Source organism: Gopherus evgoodei, unplaced genomic scaffold (genome assembly GCF_007399415.2).
Source record: "Gopherus evgoodei ecotype Sinaloan lineage unplaced genomic scaffold, rGopEvg1_v1.p scaffold_34_arrow_ctg1, whole genome shotgun sequence".
Classification (NCBI taxonomy): Eukaryota; Metazoa; Chordata; order Testudines; family Testudinidae; genus Gopherus; species Gopherus evgoodei.
The window spans coordinates 5,348,219-5,371,949 of record NW_022060016.1 but is presented as its reverse complement, the minus strand read 5'-3'; the positions used below and the strand labels follow the sequence as shown (position 1 = coordinate 5,371,949).

General features: G+C 48.4%; 2 protein-coding genes across 2 annotated transcripts in view; one reads left to right on the top strand and one right to left on the bottom strand.

The window, feature by feature from the left end:
* Positions 1 to 528: 528 nt before the first annotated feature.
* Positions 529 to 2,756, bottom strand: CD3EAP (CD3e molecule associated protein). Its single transcript, XM_030544452.1, has 3 exons — positions 2,664 to 2,756; positions 2,364 to 2,496; positions 529 to 1,638 (listed from the first exon to the last, which is right to left on the bottom strand). The coding sequence occupies exons 1-3, from the start codon at positions 2,683 to 2,685 to the stop codon at positions 981 to 983; spliced, it is 813 nt and encodes a 270-aa protein (XP_030400312.1). The 5' UTR covers positions 2,686 to 2,756; the 3' UTR covers positions 529 to 980.
* Positions 2,757 to 18,589: 15,833 nt separating this feature from the next.
* PPP1R37 (protein phosphatase 1 regulatory subunit 37) overlaps positions 18,590 to 23,731 on the top strand; it is a 157,556-nt gene continuing 152,414 nt past the window's right edge. The window contains exon 1 of the mRNA XM_030544603.1: positions 18,590 to 19,460. Within this exon, the coding sequence (XP_030400463.1) occupies positions 18,644 to 19,460 (817 nt within the window). The 5' untranslated portion in view covers positions 18,590 to 18,643. The remainder of the gene's footprint in view (positions 19,461 to 23,731) is intronic.

Genomic DNA, 23,731 nt, shown 5'->3' with positions numbered 1-23,731 from the left:
CTCCCCCTGGGGGGAGGGGGGCTCACTGAGCCAGGCCCCTGCCCCCCAGCCCCAGCCAGGAATGCACCAGGCACTGGCCCACTGCAGAACTCCCCTCCCTTAACAAACAGGCTTCAGCCTCCATCTCCCACCCGGTCCCCTACACCTTCCATGACACGCAGGCAGGAGGCACTGAGGGAGGCCTCTGCCCAGCTGTGCCATGTTGTCGGGGAGCACAGTACAGCACCGCCCCCGGCAGCTGGATAAATGGGGACATGAGCTGGGTGACTCCTCCGGCCCCTGAGCTAAGGCTTCCCCTGGGGCAGCATGTCCTCTAGCCCCAGGGCTGCTGGGAATCTCCCAGCTCCCCCAGCAGGAACCCTGGGGAAACCAGTGCAAGGCACCAGACTCAAACCTTCCTCCCAGGGTGGTGGTGGTGAAGGGGGGGTGCCTGGTCTTAGGTGGAGCTAGCTACCCTCCCCCACAGGGAACAATCACTGGTGGTGGGGAACACCCTACAACCATGGCCATTGAAGGAGACAGAACATATCCCCGCGCGTACTTGCATTTATAATTGAAGGCAGAGACACAGCACAACTCCCTGCAGCCCCTCCCAGCCTCGGGCAGGATCCCGCAGCCAGCAGGGTTCAGCCAGTACCTCCCACTAACACCAAGCGCACCCAGAGCAGCCTGGCCACACAGTCGTCAGCTGCGGCCCAGAACGTGTCCCCTCTGCCTGGACTCACCAAGGCCTCCTGCTTATTCCTATGGCAGCAGGCACTGCACTGGCACCGCTGGGTGGCCCTGCAGGAGCATGGGGCCTGATGCACCTAATGCCCACAGAGGAACACTGGCACTTTAGACAGGTAGTCTGGGGCACCCCATGTGAAGCTGCCATTCCCATCTCTGCAGCAGGCGGACACCACAGGGCTCAGAGCAGTGATGGGACGTGCCCACCACACATCTTCAACCAAATCCCTGCCCTCAGGCTTTAGCCACATTCACTCCTGCTTTATGGAGCTGGGGTCCAGCCGTTCGGCCTTGCATGGCCAGACTGCCCCCTCCAAAGCCTCGTACTTGTGTTTCTTTTTCTTCTTCTTCTTCTTGTGCTTGGGGCTCAGGTGCCCCGGAGTGGGCTCCTCTGCCCCCCTCAAGCCATCATCCTCCGCTCTGGGGGGTTCAGGGCCAGGATCACCGCTCCCCCAGCCCCAGGGCTCCTCGGGAGGCTCCTGCTTTATCGACACCAGCAGCTCCATGGGCTCCTCTTTCACTCTCTTTTTCTTCTTCTTCTTCTTTCTGGCAGATCCCAGCACATCTGTCGCTGGCGTGGACGTGGCTGCCTCTGGGCACTGTTGCTTCAGGCTGCTCCCAAAGGGCAGGAAACGCTGCCGGAGGCCCTCTGGGACCTGGGGGGCAGGCCTGGCTCTGACAGCCTGGCCAGGGCTCCTGCTGCTGGGGTCCCCAAATCTCTCGCAGATGCGCATGCAGCCGTGGAAGGAGGCTGCGCAGGAGAGCTGGTCAGAGTGGGTTGAGGACACTAGCAAGCAGGGGCTGCCCGACTCCTCCAGGGCACTGTGGATGTCGAAGACCTGCTGCGTCCCATCAAACTTTGTCTTCAACGTCTGGAACCCGACCAGGGGCACAGCGCAGCCATTCAGGCTGAGGGGGAAGCAAGAGAACCTCAGGTGAGCCTTGGGCTGGAACAGCACAGTAACCCAGGGGCATGAGCTTCGAGGCAGCCTCACCCACAGGCCGTTGGCTCTGTGCCCCCACGGCGCACCAGGGCTCAGAACTGGCCGCTGTGCGAGTCCCAGGCTTCGCACAAGCCCCTGAAGGTCCAAAGCCAGTACAGAGCTTGGGGGAAGAGCAGCGATCTCCCCATCTCACCTAGCCACAATCCTGCGGGCCCTTCTAGGCTTTGCTCCCTACCCAAAGGAGAAAACACTGGACAGGAAGGTAACAAGCCCCAACCAAGCAGGTTGGGATGATGGACAGATTACAAGGAAACCCTCAGCACCTCACCCAGCCCTGCACAGGGGGGCAGGAACATCATCTGATCCTCACCATACAGAGGGGAAGAATCAAGTTCACCCAGTGAATGACCACTAGACCCTACTTCCCTCCCAGGGACAGGGACAGAACCCAGGCATCCTGGCTCCCAGTCTCTCCCCCCCTAACCATTGGACCTCACTTCCCTCCCAGAGCCAGGACAGAACTACTGTTGCCAACCCTGCAGGATTGGCCTGGAGTCACCAGGAATTAAAGATTATGTCATGTGATGAAATCTCCAGAGATACATCAGACCAAAACTAGCAACCCTAGAGAGAACCCAGGCGTCCCGGCTCCCAGCCCCCCCCCCATGGCAGGGCCGGCCTGCCGCTCACCTGTCCGGGCTAAAATCAGCGGGCGCTCGGATCAGCCACAGCTCCTTGCCCCGCAGCTCCTCGGGGGCGAAGGGCGTCCCGGGCCTGAAGGGGCTCGGGGAGAAATCCGGGGGGCACTGGAACCGCGGCAGCCCTGCCAGGAGGACACGGTAAAGGGCGGATTGGGGGGGGGCTGCAGAGAGGGAGCCCGGGACACCCGCTGGCAGGCGGGACCCCCCCCGGGTCACTTAACCCCCCCGTCCCGACCGCCCCCTAGGGTCACTCACCCGCCCGACCCGACCGCCCCCCGGCCCCACTCACCCCGCAGCGCCGCCCGGTCCATGCTGCAGGCGCTGAGCCTGCGGAAGAGACCACGTGTGGCCACTGTTCCCTGGCCCCGCCCCCGCCGAGCAGACTCACTGGCCTGGCAGGGGGAGCGCTGCCTCCGCTCTGCGCTTGCTGGGACTTGGTACGGTCCCGGCCTGGACCATCCTTCCGGGCGGGTGTCCGTCCGACCCCTACCGCGTCCTCTTGGCTCGGTCCGCGACAAAGTCTCCCGCCGCCCTAGCGGCGCGCAGAGGGGAGAGCGCCGCCCTCGCCCCTAGCGGCAGGTCGCTGTGCGTGCAGCCGGGAGCTCGCCCAGCCCCTGGGGCCCCACCCAGCCTGGTGCTGGGAGCTGGTTAGCCACCTCCCTCCCCCATGACCAGCCTGTTCTTCCTGGCTGGCCTGAGCTCCTCCCCAAGCCTGGCCTGCAGCGTGTGTTCCTAGGTTAGGAGAACACACCTTGCCTGTGCCCAGGGAGCAATGCAGCTGGCTCTGGGGCAGAGCCCTGGCCTCCTCCTTCACTTTTGCACACTGAACAGAGGGCATTCAGGCTGGAGGCCCAGGCTCCAGTTAGCCAGATCCTTTGAGCCACTGGTTATGCTACAAGGCAGGGTCGCCCAGAGGATTCAGGGGGCCTGGGGCAAAGCAATTTTGGGGGGCCCCTTCCATAAAAAAAAGTTGCAATACTATAGAATGCTATAGTCTTCTGCGGGCCCCTGTGGGGCCTGGGGCAATTGCCCCACTTGACCCCCTGCTCTGGGCAGCCCTGCTACTAGGAGAGAGAAAAGATGGGTCATAAAAGGGGTAAGCTGCTGAATTTACAAATATGGCTTTTGGGGAGAGGTTAAGGCAGCACATAATTGTAAAGACCCCATAAATATAATTAATACAATTAATAGGAATAACATTTTTACAACAGGAGTAATATGACCAAGAAACAAATGAGTGTCCATCAGGCCTGTCCAAAGGGCACCGGCTACATTAGCCCAAGTAGGGCCAGTGCAAGGATGTTTCATGCCCTAGGCGAAACTTCCACCTTGTGCTGCCCCCCTGCGCCCCTCCCTGAGGCACCTCCCCCCCGCAGCAGCTCCCCCCTCTGCCCTGAGGCACCCCCCCACCCTGAGGCACCCCCCCAGCTCACCCCTGCTCTGCGCACGAGCACCCCGAGCTCACCGTCGCTGCTTCACTTCTCCTGCCTCCCAGGCTTGCGGCACCTAAGCTGATTGGCACTTCAAGCCTGGAAGGTGGGAGAAGTGAAGCAGCCACGGCGTGCTCAGGGAGGAGGTGGAGCAGGGTGAGCTGGGGCAGGGAGTTCCCCTGCGTGCTGCCCCCGCCCCCTCCTACTTGCTGCAGGCGGCCCTCCCTGCGCTCCCCTGCCTAAATGCCAGTGGTGACCAGGGCGGCCGAAGATCCAGCCGCTGTGGTTGCTGCCAAAGAAAATGGCACCCCCACCCCAAATCCCAGCACCCTAGGCGACTGCCTAGGTTGCCTAAACGGTTGCACCGTCCCGAAGCCCAAGTACAATCAGTAGGCAGTTTAGTAGCCCATTAGAAGGCATTCCAAAACTTTTAAGACTTAGGTCCAGTATTTGGGCCACCACCACCAGAAACACTGCGTCGTCTTCTTTGACAGGGTTAAATTCTGTAACACCATTTTGGAGTGTGTGTTTTAAATGTGTCCCGTTGTTGGCAGTTGCAGCAAGCTGCCCCTACAGTCTTCACGTGCTCTTGTTCACATCATGAGTATATTGAATATTTACAGAGAAAGGGGGGATTGTCCAAACCAGCTTGACCACTTGGTATGGAACGGGGTAATGCACCGGTTCGATTGTCCACAGCAATGAGTTCCACAGATCCATTCATGCACTAATGATCTGTGGCAGCGTGTAGCTGTGTGTGTTTGTGCCAGATGCTGGTGCACTTGTACTTTTAAGTGTTATATTACAGAATTGTGCACATTTGTAGCAGAACACTTTATAACCCACATACGTTATACCTGTTTAGTCCTGGCATCGGCTACTGGCTTTGTTCCTTTATTGCCATTGGGGTGGGGCATATTTAAATATTTTGTTGGGACAAACAATTACTTAATTGAATTATTGTTTATTTTACATTATTTTATTTATTTTTAATGGTTTTTAGTGAGCCTTTATTAATTATTATTATTATTATTATTTTATAGGGCTTGTGGGGACCACCTTAGTTGCTGTTTTATTTTACTGCAATTATTATTCAGGTGCCAGCTCCTCTAGTTAAACATTTTGCATTTTTATATATACTTTTTTTTTTCAAGTTAGCTTTTTAAAGCTTCTTTTACCCATGTTACAGGGTTTCCCGTTGAGTGAGTTAACTGCAGGGTTACCTTTGCCGTCCTTTTTTATGTCATATGTTAAATATGCCCCACCCCAACTGCAGATAGTTGCTGTGCCAGGAGTTTATTAATTTGTTATTGAAGTTTTACGTTTTGGCTTATTAATTATTTAGTTACCCAATGGGTCCCCAAATTCTATACACCCAACCCTGTGGTTCCTACTGCCTAGAGATTTCTTTTGCAGCGACAATTTCATGTGTATTCCCTTACCCACCAATTCAATTGTTGCTTTAACCCTCTTACGTATGTGCTGCAGTTGGGGTGTACTTGGTCCACCCACCATTCTGTGCGTTGTACCACCCATCCGTGTAATGGACTGAAAGGACACATTGACGACCTCTGGTTTCACCTGCTTCCACATGTTCGGCCGTAAGGAAATATTTCCAGCTCCAGGCTGCAGCCAGCTTAAATCAGGATCCTTCCATCCTGGCATCCATATTACCCATAGGGTTACATTCTGCAAAGTGATTAAATTGTTATATTCCAGGGGAGACTTTATGCCCAGTCTGGTATGTACATAACTGCAAGCCTAAGGATTCTTCTTTATGGAGGTACCATTATGATTACACATGGTAATACCACACCCCCATTGTGGAACCCCATAACCCAAACACCCCAGGAGACCAAAGGGCTATATGTTTTTGGGGCCCTCCGTGACAAACCACATGTCCAGATGACTGTGTTTCCCACTGTTATTTATGATGACATTTTAAGGAATACTATGCAATATTCTTTGATAAATTTGCTATTTTGTACTGAGTTAGGATTTCCACTTTATACACTACATACTAACATTGCTAAATTTTCATGGGGGATTAGTAGTAGTTTTTCACGGGTAAATCCTTCAAGTTCTCTGCTTCATTACCACCACTTTGGGGTGTAACAGTTCACGTGTTTCCTTTTTTTGCTACTTTACATTGCAGGATCTGGGAAGGGTTTACAATAGTAGCAACTGTGATTAGCAACAATGATTGTTCCATTCGAGGCCAAGGAATTTTTGGTTTTTTTTTGTAGGTTCACCTGTAATATGCATGTAACTATATATATAATCCCCATTTTGTGCCTTTTTATTTGTGTGCAATAAACCCATTTCCATCCTTCATTTTTTTGTTTTTAATAGCAGCAGGCTGGGCCCCAACAGGTTAAAGACTAGGTAAGGAATCCTTTATTTAGGAACTGGGAATGGATGCTATTCTCCTGGAATGCAGTACATTACTTGATTCCCCCTGTCATAAACAGATAGCTAAGGGTTAATGTCTCTTTCACCTATAAAAGGGTTAACAAACAGTGACCTGAAACACCTGACCAGAGGACCAATCAGGAGACAAAATACTTTCAAAACTGGGTGGAGGGAAGTTTGGGTGTGAGTTTTTTGTTCTTTGTCTTGGTTCGGTGGCCCTCTCAGCTCTGAGAGTGATCTCTCTATCTCCAGGCTTTCTAATCTTCTGTTTCCAAGTTGTAAGTACAAGGATAGTAAGACAATAGGTTATATTGTTTTTTTGTATTTACATGTGTGTAGTTACTGGAATGTTTTAAATTGTATTCTTTTTGGATAAGGCTGTTTATTCATTTTTTTTGTTCCTCTAGCTAATCTTTTAAATGTAAAGTAAACCAGAAAAACCACTTTATTTGCATGTGTGTTGTGCTGGGTACTTGACTCTCAATCGGAGTGCTATAGTTTAACAAAGGACCTTTTGTCAACCTTAATAGTTCCTTGCTTAATATGCAAGCCAAACTGCAACGAGAGAACAGAAAAAAAAATTCTCTCTGGCTCCTTTTAAAACCAAACTCTTTCTCTCTGCTTAAAAGCCCTAGCAGAGAAAAATAAAATAATATTCCTACTGGCTTCTGGATTCTTATCTTTCCACACCGCTGCCACTCATGTCATAACTTTCCTACTCAGAGCTGAACCTTAGAGTTCAGAACATGAGAAGCCAGAATGAAACCTCCAAACTTAATTACCAGCTTGGATCTGATATCGCTGCCACCAGCCAGAAAATTCCAGTGTCTGGCTCACTCTGGTCTCCCCAAAACCTTCCCTGGGGGGACCCCAAGACTCAGATGCCCGGAGTCTCACCACAAAGGGAAATAACCCACTTCCCTTCCCCCTCTTTACCTCCTCCCAGATTTCCCCGCCCTGGGTACTCTAGGATATTCCCTGCTTCAAGTCCTTGAAACACAAGTACCGAGAGATCAAATCTCTCTATCCCCTCACCTAGAGGGTATGCCAAGTCAGGCTTAGTAAATCTAACACAAAGAGATTTTCCCCCTCCCTTCGTCCTTAGCCTTAACCAGTGAAAAACTCAAACAGGTCTTAAAAAGAAAGCTTTATATAAAAAGAAAGAAAAAGACATAAAAATGGTCTCTGTATCAAGGTGACAATATACAGGGTCAATTGCTTAAAAGAAAAAGTGAATAAACAGCCTTATCCAAAAAGACTACAATTTAAAATATTCCAGCAACTACACACATGTAAATACAAAAAAACAATATAACCTATTGTCTTACTATCCTTGTACTTACAACTTGGAAACAGAAGATTAGAAAGCCTGGAGATAGAGAGATCATTCTCAGAGCCGAGAGGGCCACCGAACCAAGACAAAGAACAAAAAACTCACACCCAAACTTCCCTCCACCCAGTTTTGAAAGTATTTTGTCTCCTGATTGGTCCTCTGGTCAGGTGTTTCAGGTCACTGTTTGTTAACCCTTTTATAGGTGAAAGAGACATTAACCCTTAGCTATCTGTTTATGACACCCCCCGTTGGGTAGATCGTGCTTTTTAGGCAGGCTATACCATGGACTAATTTTTGCTGCTATGTGCATTAATATTTTTTGTACAATATTTACCAAAATAATGGTAATAACAAGACAAAACACATAACACCATTTTTGTTGCGGCAGGAGACCCATGGTGTTCAGGGTTGTTCTTTCACTGGCGCTAGCTTGCCCACAGTATTTGAAAAACAAAATAAACATTTCCCAGCCCCTTGGTGGGGACAGATTATTGCTTTAAAATACTCCCCCCACCCTTTTTGTCTTTTCTTTTCTTTTTTACAATTTTTTTGGCTGACTGCAGGAAAACAGAAGAATTACCTTTATACTTTTTTGTTATGTTTTACAGGCAGGCTAGGGTTTTACCCTTAAAGGGAACAGGTGAATTATTCCACTGTTCATTTATGAAATTCATGAGGTTGTCTACCTCAGTTTTCCCTTTTGTACAACCGACCAGGTTTATTTATATTTGCAGCTCCTTTGTGCTGCCACTTATGGGCAGTTTTTTCCTTCCCCTATTAGCGAGGTGATTTGCATTTACACAGACGCTGTCTGGCTTGCTTTTGGATTCAAATTAATTAGCAGCTCAGAGACTGTCATAAAAGGGACACAATTAATTTTTACCAGAGTTATGATTACTTTTTACTTTTAACATTTGCTTTTAAAACACACAGCCATTTGAAAAAGAAAACACAGCCTATTGCGGCTCCTTTTGGAGTCCTAATAGGATTTTAATTACGTAGGATATTTTGTTTGTATTTTTTTAACCTATTTTATAATATATACTGCACATATTCTTGGAAAATGCACACATCCTCTTCACAGTTTAACTTTACAACATTATATTAGCCACGTTAACTTTTACACAAGGTGTAACTACCTTCCCCTCCCCACAGAGTTCTCACGCCCCCCCCCAAAGTGACAGTTTGATTACCCAGAGCAACCCCAAGACTCAGTGTTTTAACATTGCTCCCTTATACATTTTACTCTTGCCTTTTTTTCTTTTTTAAGAGGTGCACAATTTTTTTCCCAGTTTTTAGTGCTATTTATTACAAAAAAAAAATAAATTCCCATTCTTTTAGTTCTGGCTCCCCCAGCCAGGAACATATTCTTTGGCTCTTATTTAAAAATCTATTATACTTTATCAAAAACATAGAAGTACCCAAAGGGTTAAATGCTAAATACTAAAGCTACATTACATTATTTGCCTGTGTCTAGCACAAGGGTCTGTTAGTGTTGCAACTCTGAATGAGAGCTTGAAATGGAATTTTAGTGGCACTGATTTTTTTTTTATTTAAAAGATGAAGCCAAACCAATTTATTTTAAACCTACAAACAGAATTTTATAAACCATGAGTGCTGGTTTAGGTCCTTAAAACATTATCTAGTTATATAAAAAGATGTACACACAATTTTTTTTTGCTTAACACCCCTTGCACTGCTTTTATTATGTTTATATAATTATATTTCAATTACATTTTTATTTTGTGCAATTAAAGCTAGTCAAGTTACGTTTCAATAGAAACTCTTTACATTTTTTAGTGATTTTGATTAACTTGTTTAATAGTTTAATAATATAGATCAGAGTATTTGGCTGCTTGCTGCCTGCAGCAATTTTTTACAGACCATTTCTGTGAGAAAAGGGCTCATTTTTCGTTAGAATAGATGTAAGCAGAGTCAGGATGAACATTACCCTGACATCTGGTGGTGAATTGTGGCGAGTTGTGGAGAAGAACTTCAGGGGTTGATCTTGTTTGCACAGGCACACCCACCCCACCTAGCATGAGCCCACAGCAGCCCAAATGGTCACTTTGGCTGCTGTGGGATCCCCAGTTTCTCTGTTATTGGGGCAGGAAGAATAAAGTGTTGTTACCCTGATTATGTGAATCAAGGACAATGAAACTGTTTTATGACAGAGGGACTCAACATCAACTAAGTAGCACTCACTAGACAAGGGACATGGGTTCCAAAACCCAATGAATTGAGAGTGGTTGGGTACTTGAACTCATGCCTGTCCAGTACAAGGGCTGGTCAGGAATATGGACTTTTGCAGTCTATGATGATTATCCCATTCCCATGCTGCTGGGAGAAGATGTAGCCAACCATGTGAGGTTAACAAAAAGGGTGAGGATGGTCACCCACTGCCAGGCTAAACTGGCCTCCACACCCAACTCTATTCTTGAGCCTCCTACAAGGGCCCAGTCTGCATCCCCTGATATTACAGGTCTGGAGACCCAGCCAGAGGTGGTGGAACCAGACCCCAGACCAGAGTCTATGGCAGCAGTTGTAAATACATTTCCTGGTGTGGGACCCAGTTGGAACCAGCCCAAGAACTGGAACTGGCAGAGCAGTCAGCACCAGCGCCCATGCTTGCAATCCCACCAGAGTCAGGGGAGCCAGCACCAAAGGACGCCACAGAGCCTGCCCCTGCACCTAAACCGGTGCAAGCTCAACTGAAGCTTGAAATACAACCTAGTGCACCAGTGGAGAGTGGTTCACAATCGACGGAGACACCCCCATCACCTGCATCACTTCCGGTGGGACCAAGCCCAAGTCCACAACCCAGTGAGGAGGAACTAATATCTCCAGCATCAAGGGAGCAGTTCCAGGAAGAGCAGGAAGCGGATGAAAGCCTCAAGGGAGCTTAGATGGTGGCATGGAGTGACTCTCTGCCTCTCAGCTCTTCTGATAGGTCCAGGTTTGTTGTAAAAGGAGGTTTCAGAGTGGTAGCCGTGTTAGTCTGTATCAGCAAAAAGAATGAGGAGTTCTTGTGGCACCTTAGAGACTAACACATTTATTTGAGCATAAGCTTTTATGGGCTAAAACCCACTTCGTCGGCTGCATGCAGTGGAAAATACAGTAGGAAGATATATATACACAGAGAACATGAAAAAATGGGTGTTGCCATACCAACTGTAATAAAAGTAATTAATTAAGGTGAGCTTTTAGATGACCTATTATCAGCAGGAGAAAAAAAAACTTTTGTAGTGATAATCAGGATGGCCCATTTCCAACAGTTGACAAGAAGGTGTGAATAACAGTAAGGGGAAAAAATTAGCATGGGAAAACAGTTTTTACTTTGTATAATGACCCATCCACTCCCAGTCTTTATTCAAGCCTAATTTAAAGATGTCTAGTTTTCAAATTAATTCCAATTCCGCAGTTTCTCATTGGAGTCTGCTTTTGAAGTTTTTTTGTTGGAGTATTGGGACTGAGATCTGTAACCGAGTGACCAAGGAGGTTGAAATGTTCTCCGACTGTTTTTTGAATGTTATTCTTGGCGTCTGATTTGTGTCCATTTATTCTTTTGTGTAGAAACTGTCCGGTTTGGCCAACGTACATGGCAAAGGGGCATTGCTGGCACATGATGGCATATATCATATTGGTAGATGTGCATTTGAACGAGCCTCTGATAGTGTGGCTGATGTGATTAGGTCCTATGATGGTGTCCTCTGAATAGATATGTGGACAAACTTGGCAACAGGCTTATTGCAAGGATAGGTTCCTGGATTAGTGTTTTTGTTGTGTGGTGTGTGGATTCTGAAGGAAGACTCTCATACAAGGAGACCCTTTCTGGTGGACACAAGGAGGAAAAAACTCTTGAGCTTAGCCCACGATCACCCTGGTGGCCATGCTGGGTAAACAGGACCAAAGACTGTTTGGGGAAGTCATTCCACTGGGAGAGAATGGGCAAGGAAGTTTCTGCCTATGTCCGGTCTTGTGAGGTATGAAAGAGGGTGGGAAAGCCCCAAGACCAGATCAAGGCCCCTCTCCAGCCACTCCCCATAATTGAGGTACCATATCAGTGTATAGCTGTGGATATTCTGGGTCCTTTCCCTAAGAAGACACCCAGAGGAAAGCTATACATACTGACCTTCATGGATTTTGCCACCTGATGGCCAGACTGCTGCACTGGGCAGCACAGCATGGGGAGGAGGTGACCAGCCCTCTGTGGAGAAAGAAGTGGTTCAAGACTATTTAGAAAAGTTGGACGAGCACAAGTCCATGGGGCCGGATGCGCTGCATCCGAGGGTGCTAAAGGAGTTGGCGGATGTGATTGCAGAGCCATTGGCCATTATCTTTGAAAACTCATGGCAATCCGGGGAGGGCCTGGATGATTGTAAAAAGCCTAATGTAGCACCCATCTTTAAAAAAGGGAAGAAGGAGGATCCGGGGAACTACAGGCCTGTCAGCCTCACCTCAGTCCCTGGAAAAATCATGGAGCAGGTCCTCAAGGAATCAATTCTGAAGCACTTAGGGGAGAGGAAAGTGATCAGGAACAGTCAGCATGGATTCACCAAGGGCAAGTCATGCCTGACTAACCTAATTGCCTTCTATGAGGAGATAACTGGGTCTGTGGATGAGGGGGAAAGCAGTGGACGTGTTATTCCTTGACTTTAGCAAAGCTTTTGATACGGTCTCCCACAGTATTCTTGCCAGCAAGTTAAAGAAGTATGGGCTGGAAGAATGGACTATAAGGTGGATAGAAAGCTGGCTAGATCGTCGGGCTCAACAGGTAGTGGTCAATGCTCCATGTCTAGTTGGCAGCCGGTTTCAAGCGGAGTGCCCCAAGGGTCGGTCCTGGGGCCAGTTTTGTTCAATATCTTCATTAAAGATCTGGAGGATGGCGTGGACTGCACTCTCAGCAAGTTTGCAGATGACACTAAACTGGGAGGAGCGGTAGATATGCTGGAGGGTAGGGATAGGATACAGAGGGAGCTAGACAAATTAGAGGATTGGGCCAAAATAAATCTGATGAGGTTCAAGAAGGACAAGTGCAGAGTCCTGCACTTAGGACAGAAGAATCCCATGCACTGTTACAGACTAGGGACCAAGTGGCTAGGCAGCAGTTCTGCAGAAAAGGATCTAGGGGTTACATTGGATGAGAAGCTGGATATGAGTTAACAGTGTGCCCTTGTTGCCAAGAAGGGTAACGGCATTTTGGGCTGTATAAGTAGGGGCATTGCCAGCAGATCTAGGGACATGATCATTCCCCTCTATTTGACATTGGTGAGACCTCATCTGGAGTACTGTGTCCAGTTTTGGGCCCCACACTACAAGAAGGATGTGGAAAAATTGGAAAGAGTCCAGTGGAGGGCAACAAAAATGATTAGGGTGCTGGAGCACATGACCTACGAGGAGAGGCTGAGGGAACTGGGATTGTTTAGTCTGCAGAAGAGAAGAATGAGAGGGGATTTGATAGCTGCTTTCAACTACCTGAAAGAGGGTTCCAAAGAGGATGGATCTAGACTGTTCTCAGTGGTACCAGATGACAAAACAAGGAGTAATGGTCTCAAGTTGCAGTGGGGAAGGTTTAGGTTGGATATTAGGAAAACCTTTTTCACTAGGAGGGTGGTGAGGCACTGGAATGAGTTCCCTAGGGAGGTGGTGGAATCTCCTTCCATAGAGGTTTTTAAGGTCAGGCTTGACAAAGCCCTGGCTAGGATGATTTAGTTGGGCATTGGTCCTGCTTTGAGCAGGGGGTTGGACTAGATGACCTCCTGAGGTCCCTTCCAACCCTGACATTTTATGGTTCTACGAAACAGTAGCTCTAAGCAGCACCAGGGCTAAAAGCGTGAGCCGGGGATTGGCAGACATTTTTGCCAGGCAGGTTGGCCTTCTGACATCCTTACAGATTCAGGAACTAACTTCCTCGCAGCAACCATTAAAATGTCTTTGGGAAGTTCATGGGCTGAACCACGTGGTTGCAACCCCTTATCACCATCATACACACACACACACACACACACACACACACACACACACACACACACACACACACACACACGCTAATTTGATCTCTCTCACACACACACAGATGGATTCTCACACACACAGACACACAGATGGAGTCTCACACAGAGGGATTCTCTCTCTCACTCACAGATACATTCTCACACAGATGTATTCTCTCACACAGACACACAGATGGATTCTGTCTCTCTCACACACACAGATGGAGTCTCACACAGACGGATTCTCTCTCTCACACACACACGCACAGAGGAATGCATTCTCTCTCACAGAGGGAGACACACACAGATGGATTGAGACACACAGATTCTCTCTCTCTCACACACACATACACACACATGGAGACACATACACAGATGAATTATTTTTGTCAGAACCGCACAGAGGGATACTCACACCCAGAGGGAGACATGCGGATTCTCACACACACACACACACAGGGAGAAATACGCAGGGAGCCACCCAGATGGATTCTCACACACACAGAGGGAGATGCGTGTGCGTGCACACACACACAGGGAGATACAGATGCACTCTCTCTCTCACACACACAGAGGGAGACGCACACACAGATTCTCACACAGATGGATTCTCTCTCTCTCCTTCTCACGCAAATAGATTCTCCCCCACCCCACAAAGGGAGGTAGATTCTCCCCACTCACACAGATGGATTCTCTCTCTCTCTCTCACACACACACAGAGGGAGACACCCCCCACCACCACAGGGAGAGAGAGAGAGACACACACACACCCCACAAAGAGAGAGACAGGAGAGAGACGCATGCAGTGATTCTCACATGAGAAAGAGAGAGAGACACACAAGTCGTGCACAACAGATACACATAGTTTCATGGACACTGGTCTGTCATAAACAGATAGTTAAGGGTTAATGTCTCTTTTACCTGTAAAGGGTTAACAAACAGGGAAACAAACACTTGACCAGGGGACCAATCAGGAGACAAGATACTTTCAAATCTCGGTGGAGGGAAGCCTTTGTTTGTGTTTTTTGGTTTGGTTTTGTTCTCTCTGGGTCCTGGAAGGGACTAGACGGGCAACCAGTTTTATTGCCAATCTCCCTGCTACAGTCTTTCATAGTGAGTATTTTAGTAAGAAAGGCGGTTATAGTCTTTTGATTGTTTCTGTATTTGCAAATGTGTAGTTTGCTGGAAGTATTTTAAATTGTATTTTGCTGGGGGGAGGCTTCTTTCTAGTGTCTATAAGCTGACAGACCCTGTAATATTCCATCTTGAATTTACAGTGACTTTCTTTATTCTTTTTTTTCTTTTATTAAAAGTTTTGCTTTTAAGACCTGTCTGATTTTTCCCCCTTGTTGAGGCTCAAGGGAATTGAGTCTGTACTTAACGGGGAAGGAGAAGGGAGGGGAAGGGTGGAATCCCTTTGTTTTAGATTCATGGAGCGTGAATCTATTTCTCCAGGAGACCTAATTTCTCTGTGTTGTGATTCAAGGAGTTTGAATCACAGTAATCTTCCAGGGTAACCCAGGGAGGGGAAGGCTGGGAAAGGCAACAGTGAGGAAAGGGGTTTACTTTCCTTGTGCTAAGATCCAGGGGTTCTGGGTCTTGGGGGTCCCCAGGGAAGGTTTTGGGGGGACCAGAGTGTATCAGGCACTGGAATTCCTGATTGGTGGCAGCTTATCAGATCTAAGCTGGTAATTAAGCTTAGAGGAATTCATGCTGGTACCCCAATTTTTGGACTCTAAAGTTCAGATTGGGGAAAGATACCATGACATGGTCACACACACAAAAGGAGAGGGAGACAACGACATACCAGCTATATACAACATACAGACAACAGAGAGAGAGAGAGAGAGAGAGAGAGAGAGAGATGCACACAGGGATTCACATATCTTGGGGATAGAGACATACACACACACAACATACAGGGATTCACACACATAACACAGAGAGACACACATAAATTCACACATAGTGGCCATACAAGACAGAGAGAGGGAGACACACACACGGATTCACACACATCTGTGTACAGAGAGAGAGACACACACATGCAAGGATTCACACACACACTGGCCACACACACACACGAGAGAGACATGCAGTGATTCACACAGAGACACACACATGGATCCACACACACTGGCCACATAAGACAGAGAGAGGGAGACACACACACATGGATTCACACACACACACAGAGACGCATGCAGGGATTCACACAGAGACACACACTGGCCACATACAAATCACACATACAAGCCACACACACAACAGAGAAGGAGCGACACACATACACATAGATTCATACACAGACTAGCAACACACAACAGGGAGAGGGAAACACAGACATGCTGCCTATATACAACATACAGACCCCAGCAAGAGAGAGAGACGCACGCAGGGATTCACACACACACACACACACACACACACACACACAGAGAGGCTGTACAGAACAGACACACACACACACACGGATTCACACACACACTGGCTGTACAGAACAGACACACAGACACACACACGGATTCACACACACACTGGCTGTACAGAACACACACACAAACGGATTCACACACACGGATTCACACACACACTGGCTGTACAGAACACACACACACATGGATTCACACACACACTGGCTGTACAGAACACACACGGATTCACACACTGGCTGCACAGAACACACACACACAGGGATTCATACACACACTGGCTGTACAGAACAGACACACACACATGGATTCACACACTGGCTGTACAGAACACACACACACGGATTCACACACACGCTAGCTGCACAGAACGCACACACACAGATTCACACACACGCTGGCTGTACAGAACACACACACACAGGGATTCACACACAGATTCACACACATGCTGGCTGCACAGAACACACACAAGGATTCACACACACACTGGCTGCACAGAACACACACACACAGGGATTCAAACACACACTGGCTGTACAGAACAGACACATACATGGATTCACACACACGGATTCACACACACATTGGCTGTACAGAACACACACACACACACGGATTCACACACATGCTGGCTGCACAGAACAGACACACACACATGGATTCACACACACGCTGGCTGTACAGAACAGATATATACGCACAGGGATTCACACACTGGCCGCACAGAACACGAACACACACACACACGGATTCACACACACACTGGCTGTACAGAACAGACACACACACACATGGATTCACACACACACGGATTCACACACTGGCTGCACAGAACACGAAGACACACACACACGGATTCACACACACACTGGCTGTACAGAACAGACACACACACATGGATTCACACACACACGGATTCACACACTGGCTGCACAGAACACGAAGACACACACACATAGATTCACACACACACTGGCTGTACAGAACAGACACACACACATTGATTCACACACACACGGATTCACGCACTGGCCGCACAGTACACGAACACACACACACACACACACGGATTCACGCACTGGCCGCACAGTACACGAACACACACACACACACACACACACACACGGATTCACACACTGGCCGCACAGAACACGAACACACACACACAGATTCACACACTGGCCGCACAGAACACGAACACACACACACAGATTCACACACTGGCCGCACAGAACACGAACACACACACACACAGATTCACACACTGGCTGCACAGAACATGAACGAACACACACACACAGATTCACACACTGGCCGCACAGAACATGAACGAACACACACACACAGATTCACACACACACTGGCTGTACAGAACACACACACACACACACAGATTCACACACACACTGGCTGTACAGAACAGACACACACACATGGATTCACACACTGGCTGCACAGAACACACACACACACACATTCACACACTGGCCGCACAGAACACGAACACACACACACACACACGGATTCACACACTGGCCGCACAGAACACGAACACACACATGGATTCACACGCTGGCTGCACAGAACACACACACACACAGGCTGTAGAGAATAAGAACACACACACACACACACACGGATTCACACACTGGCCGCACAGAACAAGAACACACACACACACTGGCTGTAGAGAACACGAACACACACACACGGATTCAGACGCTGGCTGCACAGAACACACACACGCACGCACACACGGATTCACACACTGGTCGCACAGAACACGAACACACACACCGGCTGTAGAGAAAACGAACACACACACACACACACGGATTCACACGCTGGCCGTACACACCAGAGAGAAAGACCTGCGCGCCCCCCCGCTGGGAACGAGCCAGGGGCTGCTGGGGCGGGGCCTCATGACGCGCCGCGGGACAGGGAGCTACGCGGCATGTGAGCTCGCCTGGGTCCCGCCCCCCGGAGTTAATTTAAAGGGCCAGCAGCCCGCCTGGGGCGGGCCAGGGAAATGCCGGAGTATCACGTGGGGCTGGGTATCGGCCGCTCTCTGTTTATTAGTAACAGCAGATTCAGCTGTCCCCGATCTCCAGCGGAGACCAGTGCCCGCCGCGTGGGCTGTTGTTGCAGGGAGAGCTGAGCCCATTCTCCTGCGCCTGAAGGCGGCTCCATCCCGGAGTCCGTGCGTTGAAAGTGCTGCGCCGAAGCTGCAGACATCTTCACTCGGCCACGGCGGCCGCCGCCGTGTGTGTGTAAGGAATTCCAGCCGCTGATTCGCCACCAGGCGGAGCAGTCCCCGGAGCGCCCTGCGGTGACGGGCTGGCTCCGTGAGCGAGCCAGAGCCGCAAGAGCCCCTCCGAGGTGCCGGGCGGGGTGGAAGCAGCGCCGCGCAGGCGCTTCGCGCTCAAGTCCTTGGAGAAAGTGCTGCCGCGGATGTGCAGGTGGCTGGCGCACTCTGCTGGCGGCGGCTTTTCCCGGCTCCGCACCAGTCAGGGGCTGCGCTCGGCGGCGGCTTTCCGGGGCGCGGCCTGTTCTGCACCCGCTGCCGGCCGAGCCCGGCCGCGGAGACCTCGCCGGGTCTGGGCGCGCAGGGCCGGGCCCAGAGCGCTCCTGCGGCGGCGCGGGGGAGTGATGCCTCCGGGGCCCGCATGAGGAGGGGAGCGGGAGCCGCGGTGCCTCCCGCGCGCCGGGCCTGCCCTGCCAGTGCCGCCATGGAGTGTGTGCAGGTCCCCCCCAGGCAGCCGGGGAGTGCTGCTGAGGGGGACCGGCTGCTGCTGCTGCTGCCGCCCCCTGCACCGCAGAAGGACGAGGAGACACTAGGCGGCTTTGAGCCCTGGGCTGCCTCGCAGGAGGGAGCTGATGCTGCTGGAGAGCCAATGGGGGTGAAACGCCAGGAAAGTTTGGGCACGGCTCTCCTCTCCCAGCTGGATGCGGAGACCCTTCCCTCAAAACCCAGCTCACCGGCTTCAGGGAACGCGCCCAGCGGGGAAATGCTGGACCACGCCACTGTGGCTTCTGCAAAGAGGGACTTGAAGGAGCCAGGGGGCTTAGATCTGGCAGAGGAGCGGTTACAAGGGAAGGAGACTTCTTTGGTCGTGAACCATCCGCTTCAGGAAGCATTTCCAGGGAACGAGGATGCTTCTTGTAACCCTCACTTGACTGCAGAGGAGAGAAATTTGCCAGAGGTGGCTGCTGCCGCCAGTGGATGTCCCGGGGGAAATGAAAAATCTCTGCTGCAGGCCCCTCTTTCCCCCTCACAGGAAACGTTGGCATCTCCACCTTCCTGTAACTCTTCTTTGGACTCAGAAGCCCCAAGTCCGGAGAGTCCAGTGGGTGACCAACAAGTGGAGGCTTCTCCACCGTCTGAAGATGGAAAACTCAAACATGGAGCAAAGCGGGTAACGTTTCCTTCGGATGAGGACATAGTCTCTGGGTGTCTGGAGCCTAAAGATCCTTGGAGACATGGTAAACTTCTTAAAATGCTTTAACTTGCTATTTTCCTGGGGCTGGAAATTGTATATCATATGAATAGTCTTGTTAACTTCACTGAAGGTCTAGTCACATGCTTTTGCAGAATTGTTACCAAACAAAACAAGACACTAATTTGTTGACATTTGTGGTATAACAGGATACTCAAAGATTATTTTTCTGTTAAGCATAGTTAAAGAAAACTATGCAGTTTGTTTCAGTTCATAAAAATATATTAATCTGGTGCTTTGAGTGCACACATGAACTTCATAAAAATTACAAACAATAATTAGGATCGAATGGCAAGAACTGAGTGCTAACCTGATTTTTATTAGTTATATGCACACCTTTTAATGGAACTGAACATTCTGCACTGTTTTAAGCCCTTTTGTGATCCAGGTAGGATTGAAGCCTTGAAATAATATTACCCAGTGTCAGTAGCACACCTTTTTAGCACTGTGGAGCTGTAGAAATTATGCCCCTTCCTTAGTAAGACCCCATGTTGTTTTTTTTCCATTTTTTGCATAACTGACTTATGAAACGAGCAAATATGTGCTTCCAGAAATGTAAAAAAACTAGTGCTCTCTCCACTTTGTAATGTTTTATCATAGCAGTACAAAGATAGATAATGCTTAGTTGACAATAAGTGCTAATATCTTTAAACTATTTACAGAAATAATGACTATTAATAATTTAAAACCAACATTCACCTCATAGTGTATATTAAATTCATATTTTCAGTGCATTTGTCATATTTATCAACCAGATTTTACTTAATGTTTCCTTTCTGCTTTTACCCAGGTTAATGGAATTTCAAGTGGCTAAAATAGAATTGCTTCACATATTATTTTCTGGAAATGGATTTTGGGTGTAGCTTTTTGAAGCAGGGATTAAGTTTTTGACAGGATTCTGGCATCTAGTTGCTGAATTAAAGAATGATGTGTTCAGCATCTTAGAAATGACATTTCAAATCAATACAAAGGATACTGCATTCTATTATATTCATTAAACCTGGCCACTGGCTGGTATTCCGGAAGCTCAAGACGTAGAGTAACTTTTTCCCAATGGAAATTAAATAAGGTTCATTTGTTTTAAATGTGGTATGTGAGAGGTGTCTCATTGTCTAGTGACTGTCTCTACCTGTTGTGCTCAAAGTGATAAGTGCACCATGGACTAATTCTGTCAGCATTTGTAACGAAGCAGTTGGAGTCTTATACTAATCTCTGGACTACTTAGAAGTTAAACTACTGTACATCTTAATGAACATACTGGACATTTTAGAGAAGTTAAAGATGTGGGTTTGTATGGGTGGTGAGGGCATGACAGAGAGGTATGGGTCATCCAGTATAGTGATGGTACTGAAAGTATCAGGTCAAATTAATCTCTGAATTTGGTAATTGTTCTTAATGGTTTGGATCCTTGTAATGACTCCTCTAGTAAATTTACTGATTACACAGAAAGTTGTATATGCATGGGAGAAAAAAATATTTAAGACTTCAGTCTTCCCTCCTCCTTATGTAGCTATAGGTTTAGTTTTAGTAAAACTCATTTTCTGAAAATTGAGTCTAACCTTTGGCAAGAATGGTTATGGACAGATTTCACTTCAGGCATAAGAAAATCTGAAACTCTTGTGTAAATCTGATAGGAATGTTTGGAAAGTAAACAGGTCAGTTTGCTTTGTAGTAACAGGCTTACATTTACATTTAAAATATTTTAATGTATACTGCAGTTATTGTAGCAATGTATGTAATATTGAGGCTGCACAGCAGTGGTGTAAAGTAATGCAGAATGTTACCAGTGAGCTAAATATGTTTTTAATTTTTTTTTTTTTTTTTTTTTTTTTTTTTTTACTTGTAATGGCTTTATCACATGGAATTGTATTAGGATAAGGTACAATTTAGTCTCCTAAGGCTTTGGTCCTACAGTAACTTCTCACTTAACGTTGTAGTTATGCTCCTGAAAAATGTGACTTGAAGCAAAACAGTGTTAAGTGAACCCAATTTCCCCATAATTAATGTAAATGAGGGGGTTAGATTCTAGGGAATTTTTTTTTCACCAGACAAAAGACTAATATATACACATACACACAGAGTATAAGTTTTAAACAAACAATTTAATATTGGTACACAGTGATGATGGTTGTGAAGCTTGGTTGAGGTGGAGGAGTCAGAGGGTGAGATATTTCCCTTACTGCTAAATGATAAACTAGCATTTGGCTGAGCCCTCAGGGGTTAACTCTCTCACTCCACAAGGTAGCAGGAATAGAGGGAGATATGTGCATTTCCCCTTTAAGTACACTGCCTTGTTAATTAGATCAGCTTGCTGAGATCACAACTGCTGCAAGCTCCCTCTGTCCTGAGCCCTGATGTGTCCCCCCTTGCTCTATAGAAGATGGGGTAAGCGGGGAGGGGGACACCCTGACCTTAGTCCCCCTCTTCCTCCCTCCGCCCCCCCCCACGCACAACAAGCAGGAGTCTCGGGGAGCAGCTCCAAGGCAGAGGGCAGAAGCAGTAGCACATGGCAGTTGGGGGAGGGACAGCTGCAACTGCTAGCCTGCTGGGCAGCTGCTGCCCAGGGAACTTAGGGGAGTGGGAGCTGAGGGGGGAGCTGCTGATCTACCCAGGTTCCAAGCCCCCACTAGCTAGCTGCAAGGGGCTGCTCTTCCTGCAAGCAGTAAACAAAACAGGCTGCTGCCAAACAAGGTTAGAAGGGAGCCTTACATAACTTCAAACTGAGCCTGTTCCCTAATTGATCAGCAATGTACCAATGTTAACTGGGACAACTTTAAGTGAGGAGTTACTGAACAAACTTCTGTAGCTGACTTGTTGTGCTTGGCAAAACTGAACATAGGAAATTAATTGTGTGTGTTTGAGCCTCCTTGAAGACAGGGCACACAATGACTATGTGTGGACAGGACCCTTGTACATCTGAGTTGCTTCACTCCAGAGAAATGACTTACAAGTGTGAATGAGCCTCAGTACTTGTAATTATAGGTCATGTGGGCTACTCATTATGTGGTGGCTTTTACTGGGCAGTTTGATTTAACGAGGTTGAATTTAGTTCAACCTCGTTAACAATCAATGCTTCAAATGGTTCTAAATCCACATTCATATTCAAATTATCTTGAAAACTGCTGTGCCTCATCAGGGCCTGAGCGTAGGGTTAGTGGCCTCATTTGGTTCAGGGGTTCCATACACAGACACTCCTGTGCCCCCAAAACTGGAGTTTAAACCATGGGACTAGTGTGCACCAAACTGATTTATTAGAGGTTCTGTCTAGCTCTATAAATTGACACACATCAAGGTTTATGGCAGGGGTGGGCAAACTTTTTGGCCTGAGGGCCATATCAGGGTTGCGAAACTGTGTGGAGGGAAGGCTGTGCCTCCCCAAACAGCCTGGCCTCTGCCCTCTATCTGCCCCCTCCCACTTCCCGCCCCATGACTGTCCCCCTTCAGAACCTCCGACCCATCCAACCCCCCCATCCTTGTCCCCTGACCGCCACCATCCCCCAGGACCCCACCCCCATCCAATCCCCCCGCTCCTGTCCCCTGACTGCCCTGCCCCGTGTCCACACCGCCGCCCCCGACAGGCCCCCCGGGACTCCCATGCCTATCCAACCACCCCTGTTCCCTGTCCCCTGACTGCTCCCCCCCCCCCGAACCTCCACCCCATCCAACCCTGGAGCCAAGGCCATGCCACCGCACTGCCGGGCGGGGAGGGTGGGCCAGACTGCAGGTGGCTCAGTGAGCTGAGGCTGCGGGGGAGGTGGGACAGCAGGGGAGGGGCTGGGGGCTAGTCTCCCCAGCCAGGAACTCAAGGGCTGGTCAGGATAATCCCATGGGCTGGATGTGTGCCGTAGTTTGCCCACCTCTAATCTATGGGCTACATGTACCTAGGTGGGGAAGAGATTTTTGATAGACAGTCCTTCCCTTGTCAGGTTTCCAAAAATGATTGCTGTGCACACGAATACTCTCTTGTGTGCATTCTGTTTGGGCTAAAAGGCTTTAAAGGAAGTTCTTTTAGAAGTTTTGCCCCAAGAGCTGAGCTTTTATTTTGAAAAGCTGATTTATTTTTTTTTTAGTGCTCTAGAATTGACATGCCTGCTCATATTGTTTTGAAAATGGCTATGCCTCATCAGGGTGAGTCAATCTTAACTCTGCATTAATGAAGGTTTTTTGGCAATAAGTTGTATAAACATTACTCCTGGTAGTGTCAGCAACATAGGCCCTAAAGCTAGATCTCGTGACACACATGGAGAGTTTGGGGAA

Coding starts and splice junctions, on each gene's coding strand:
- CD3EAP (XM_030544452.1), bottom strand. CDS start 2,685: ATGGACCGGGCGGCGCTGCGGG. Junction 2,497..2,663: donor GGACCGGGCGGCGCTGCGGG/GTGAGTGGGGCC, acceptor TCCTCCTGGCAG/GGCTGCCGCGGTTCCAGTGC. Junction 1,639..2,363: donor GCTGATTTTAGCCCGGACAG/GTGAGCGGCAGG, acceptor CTTCCCCCTCAG/CCTGAATGGCTGCGCTGTGC.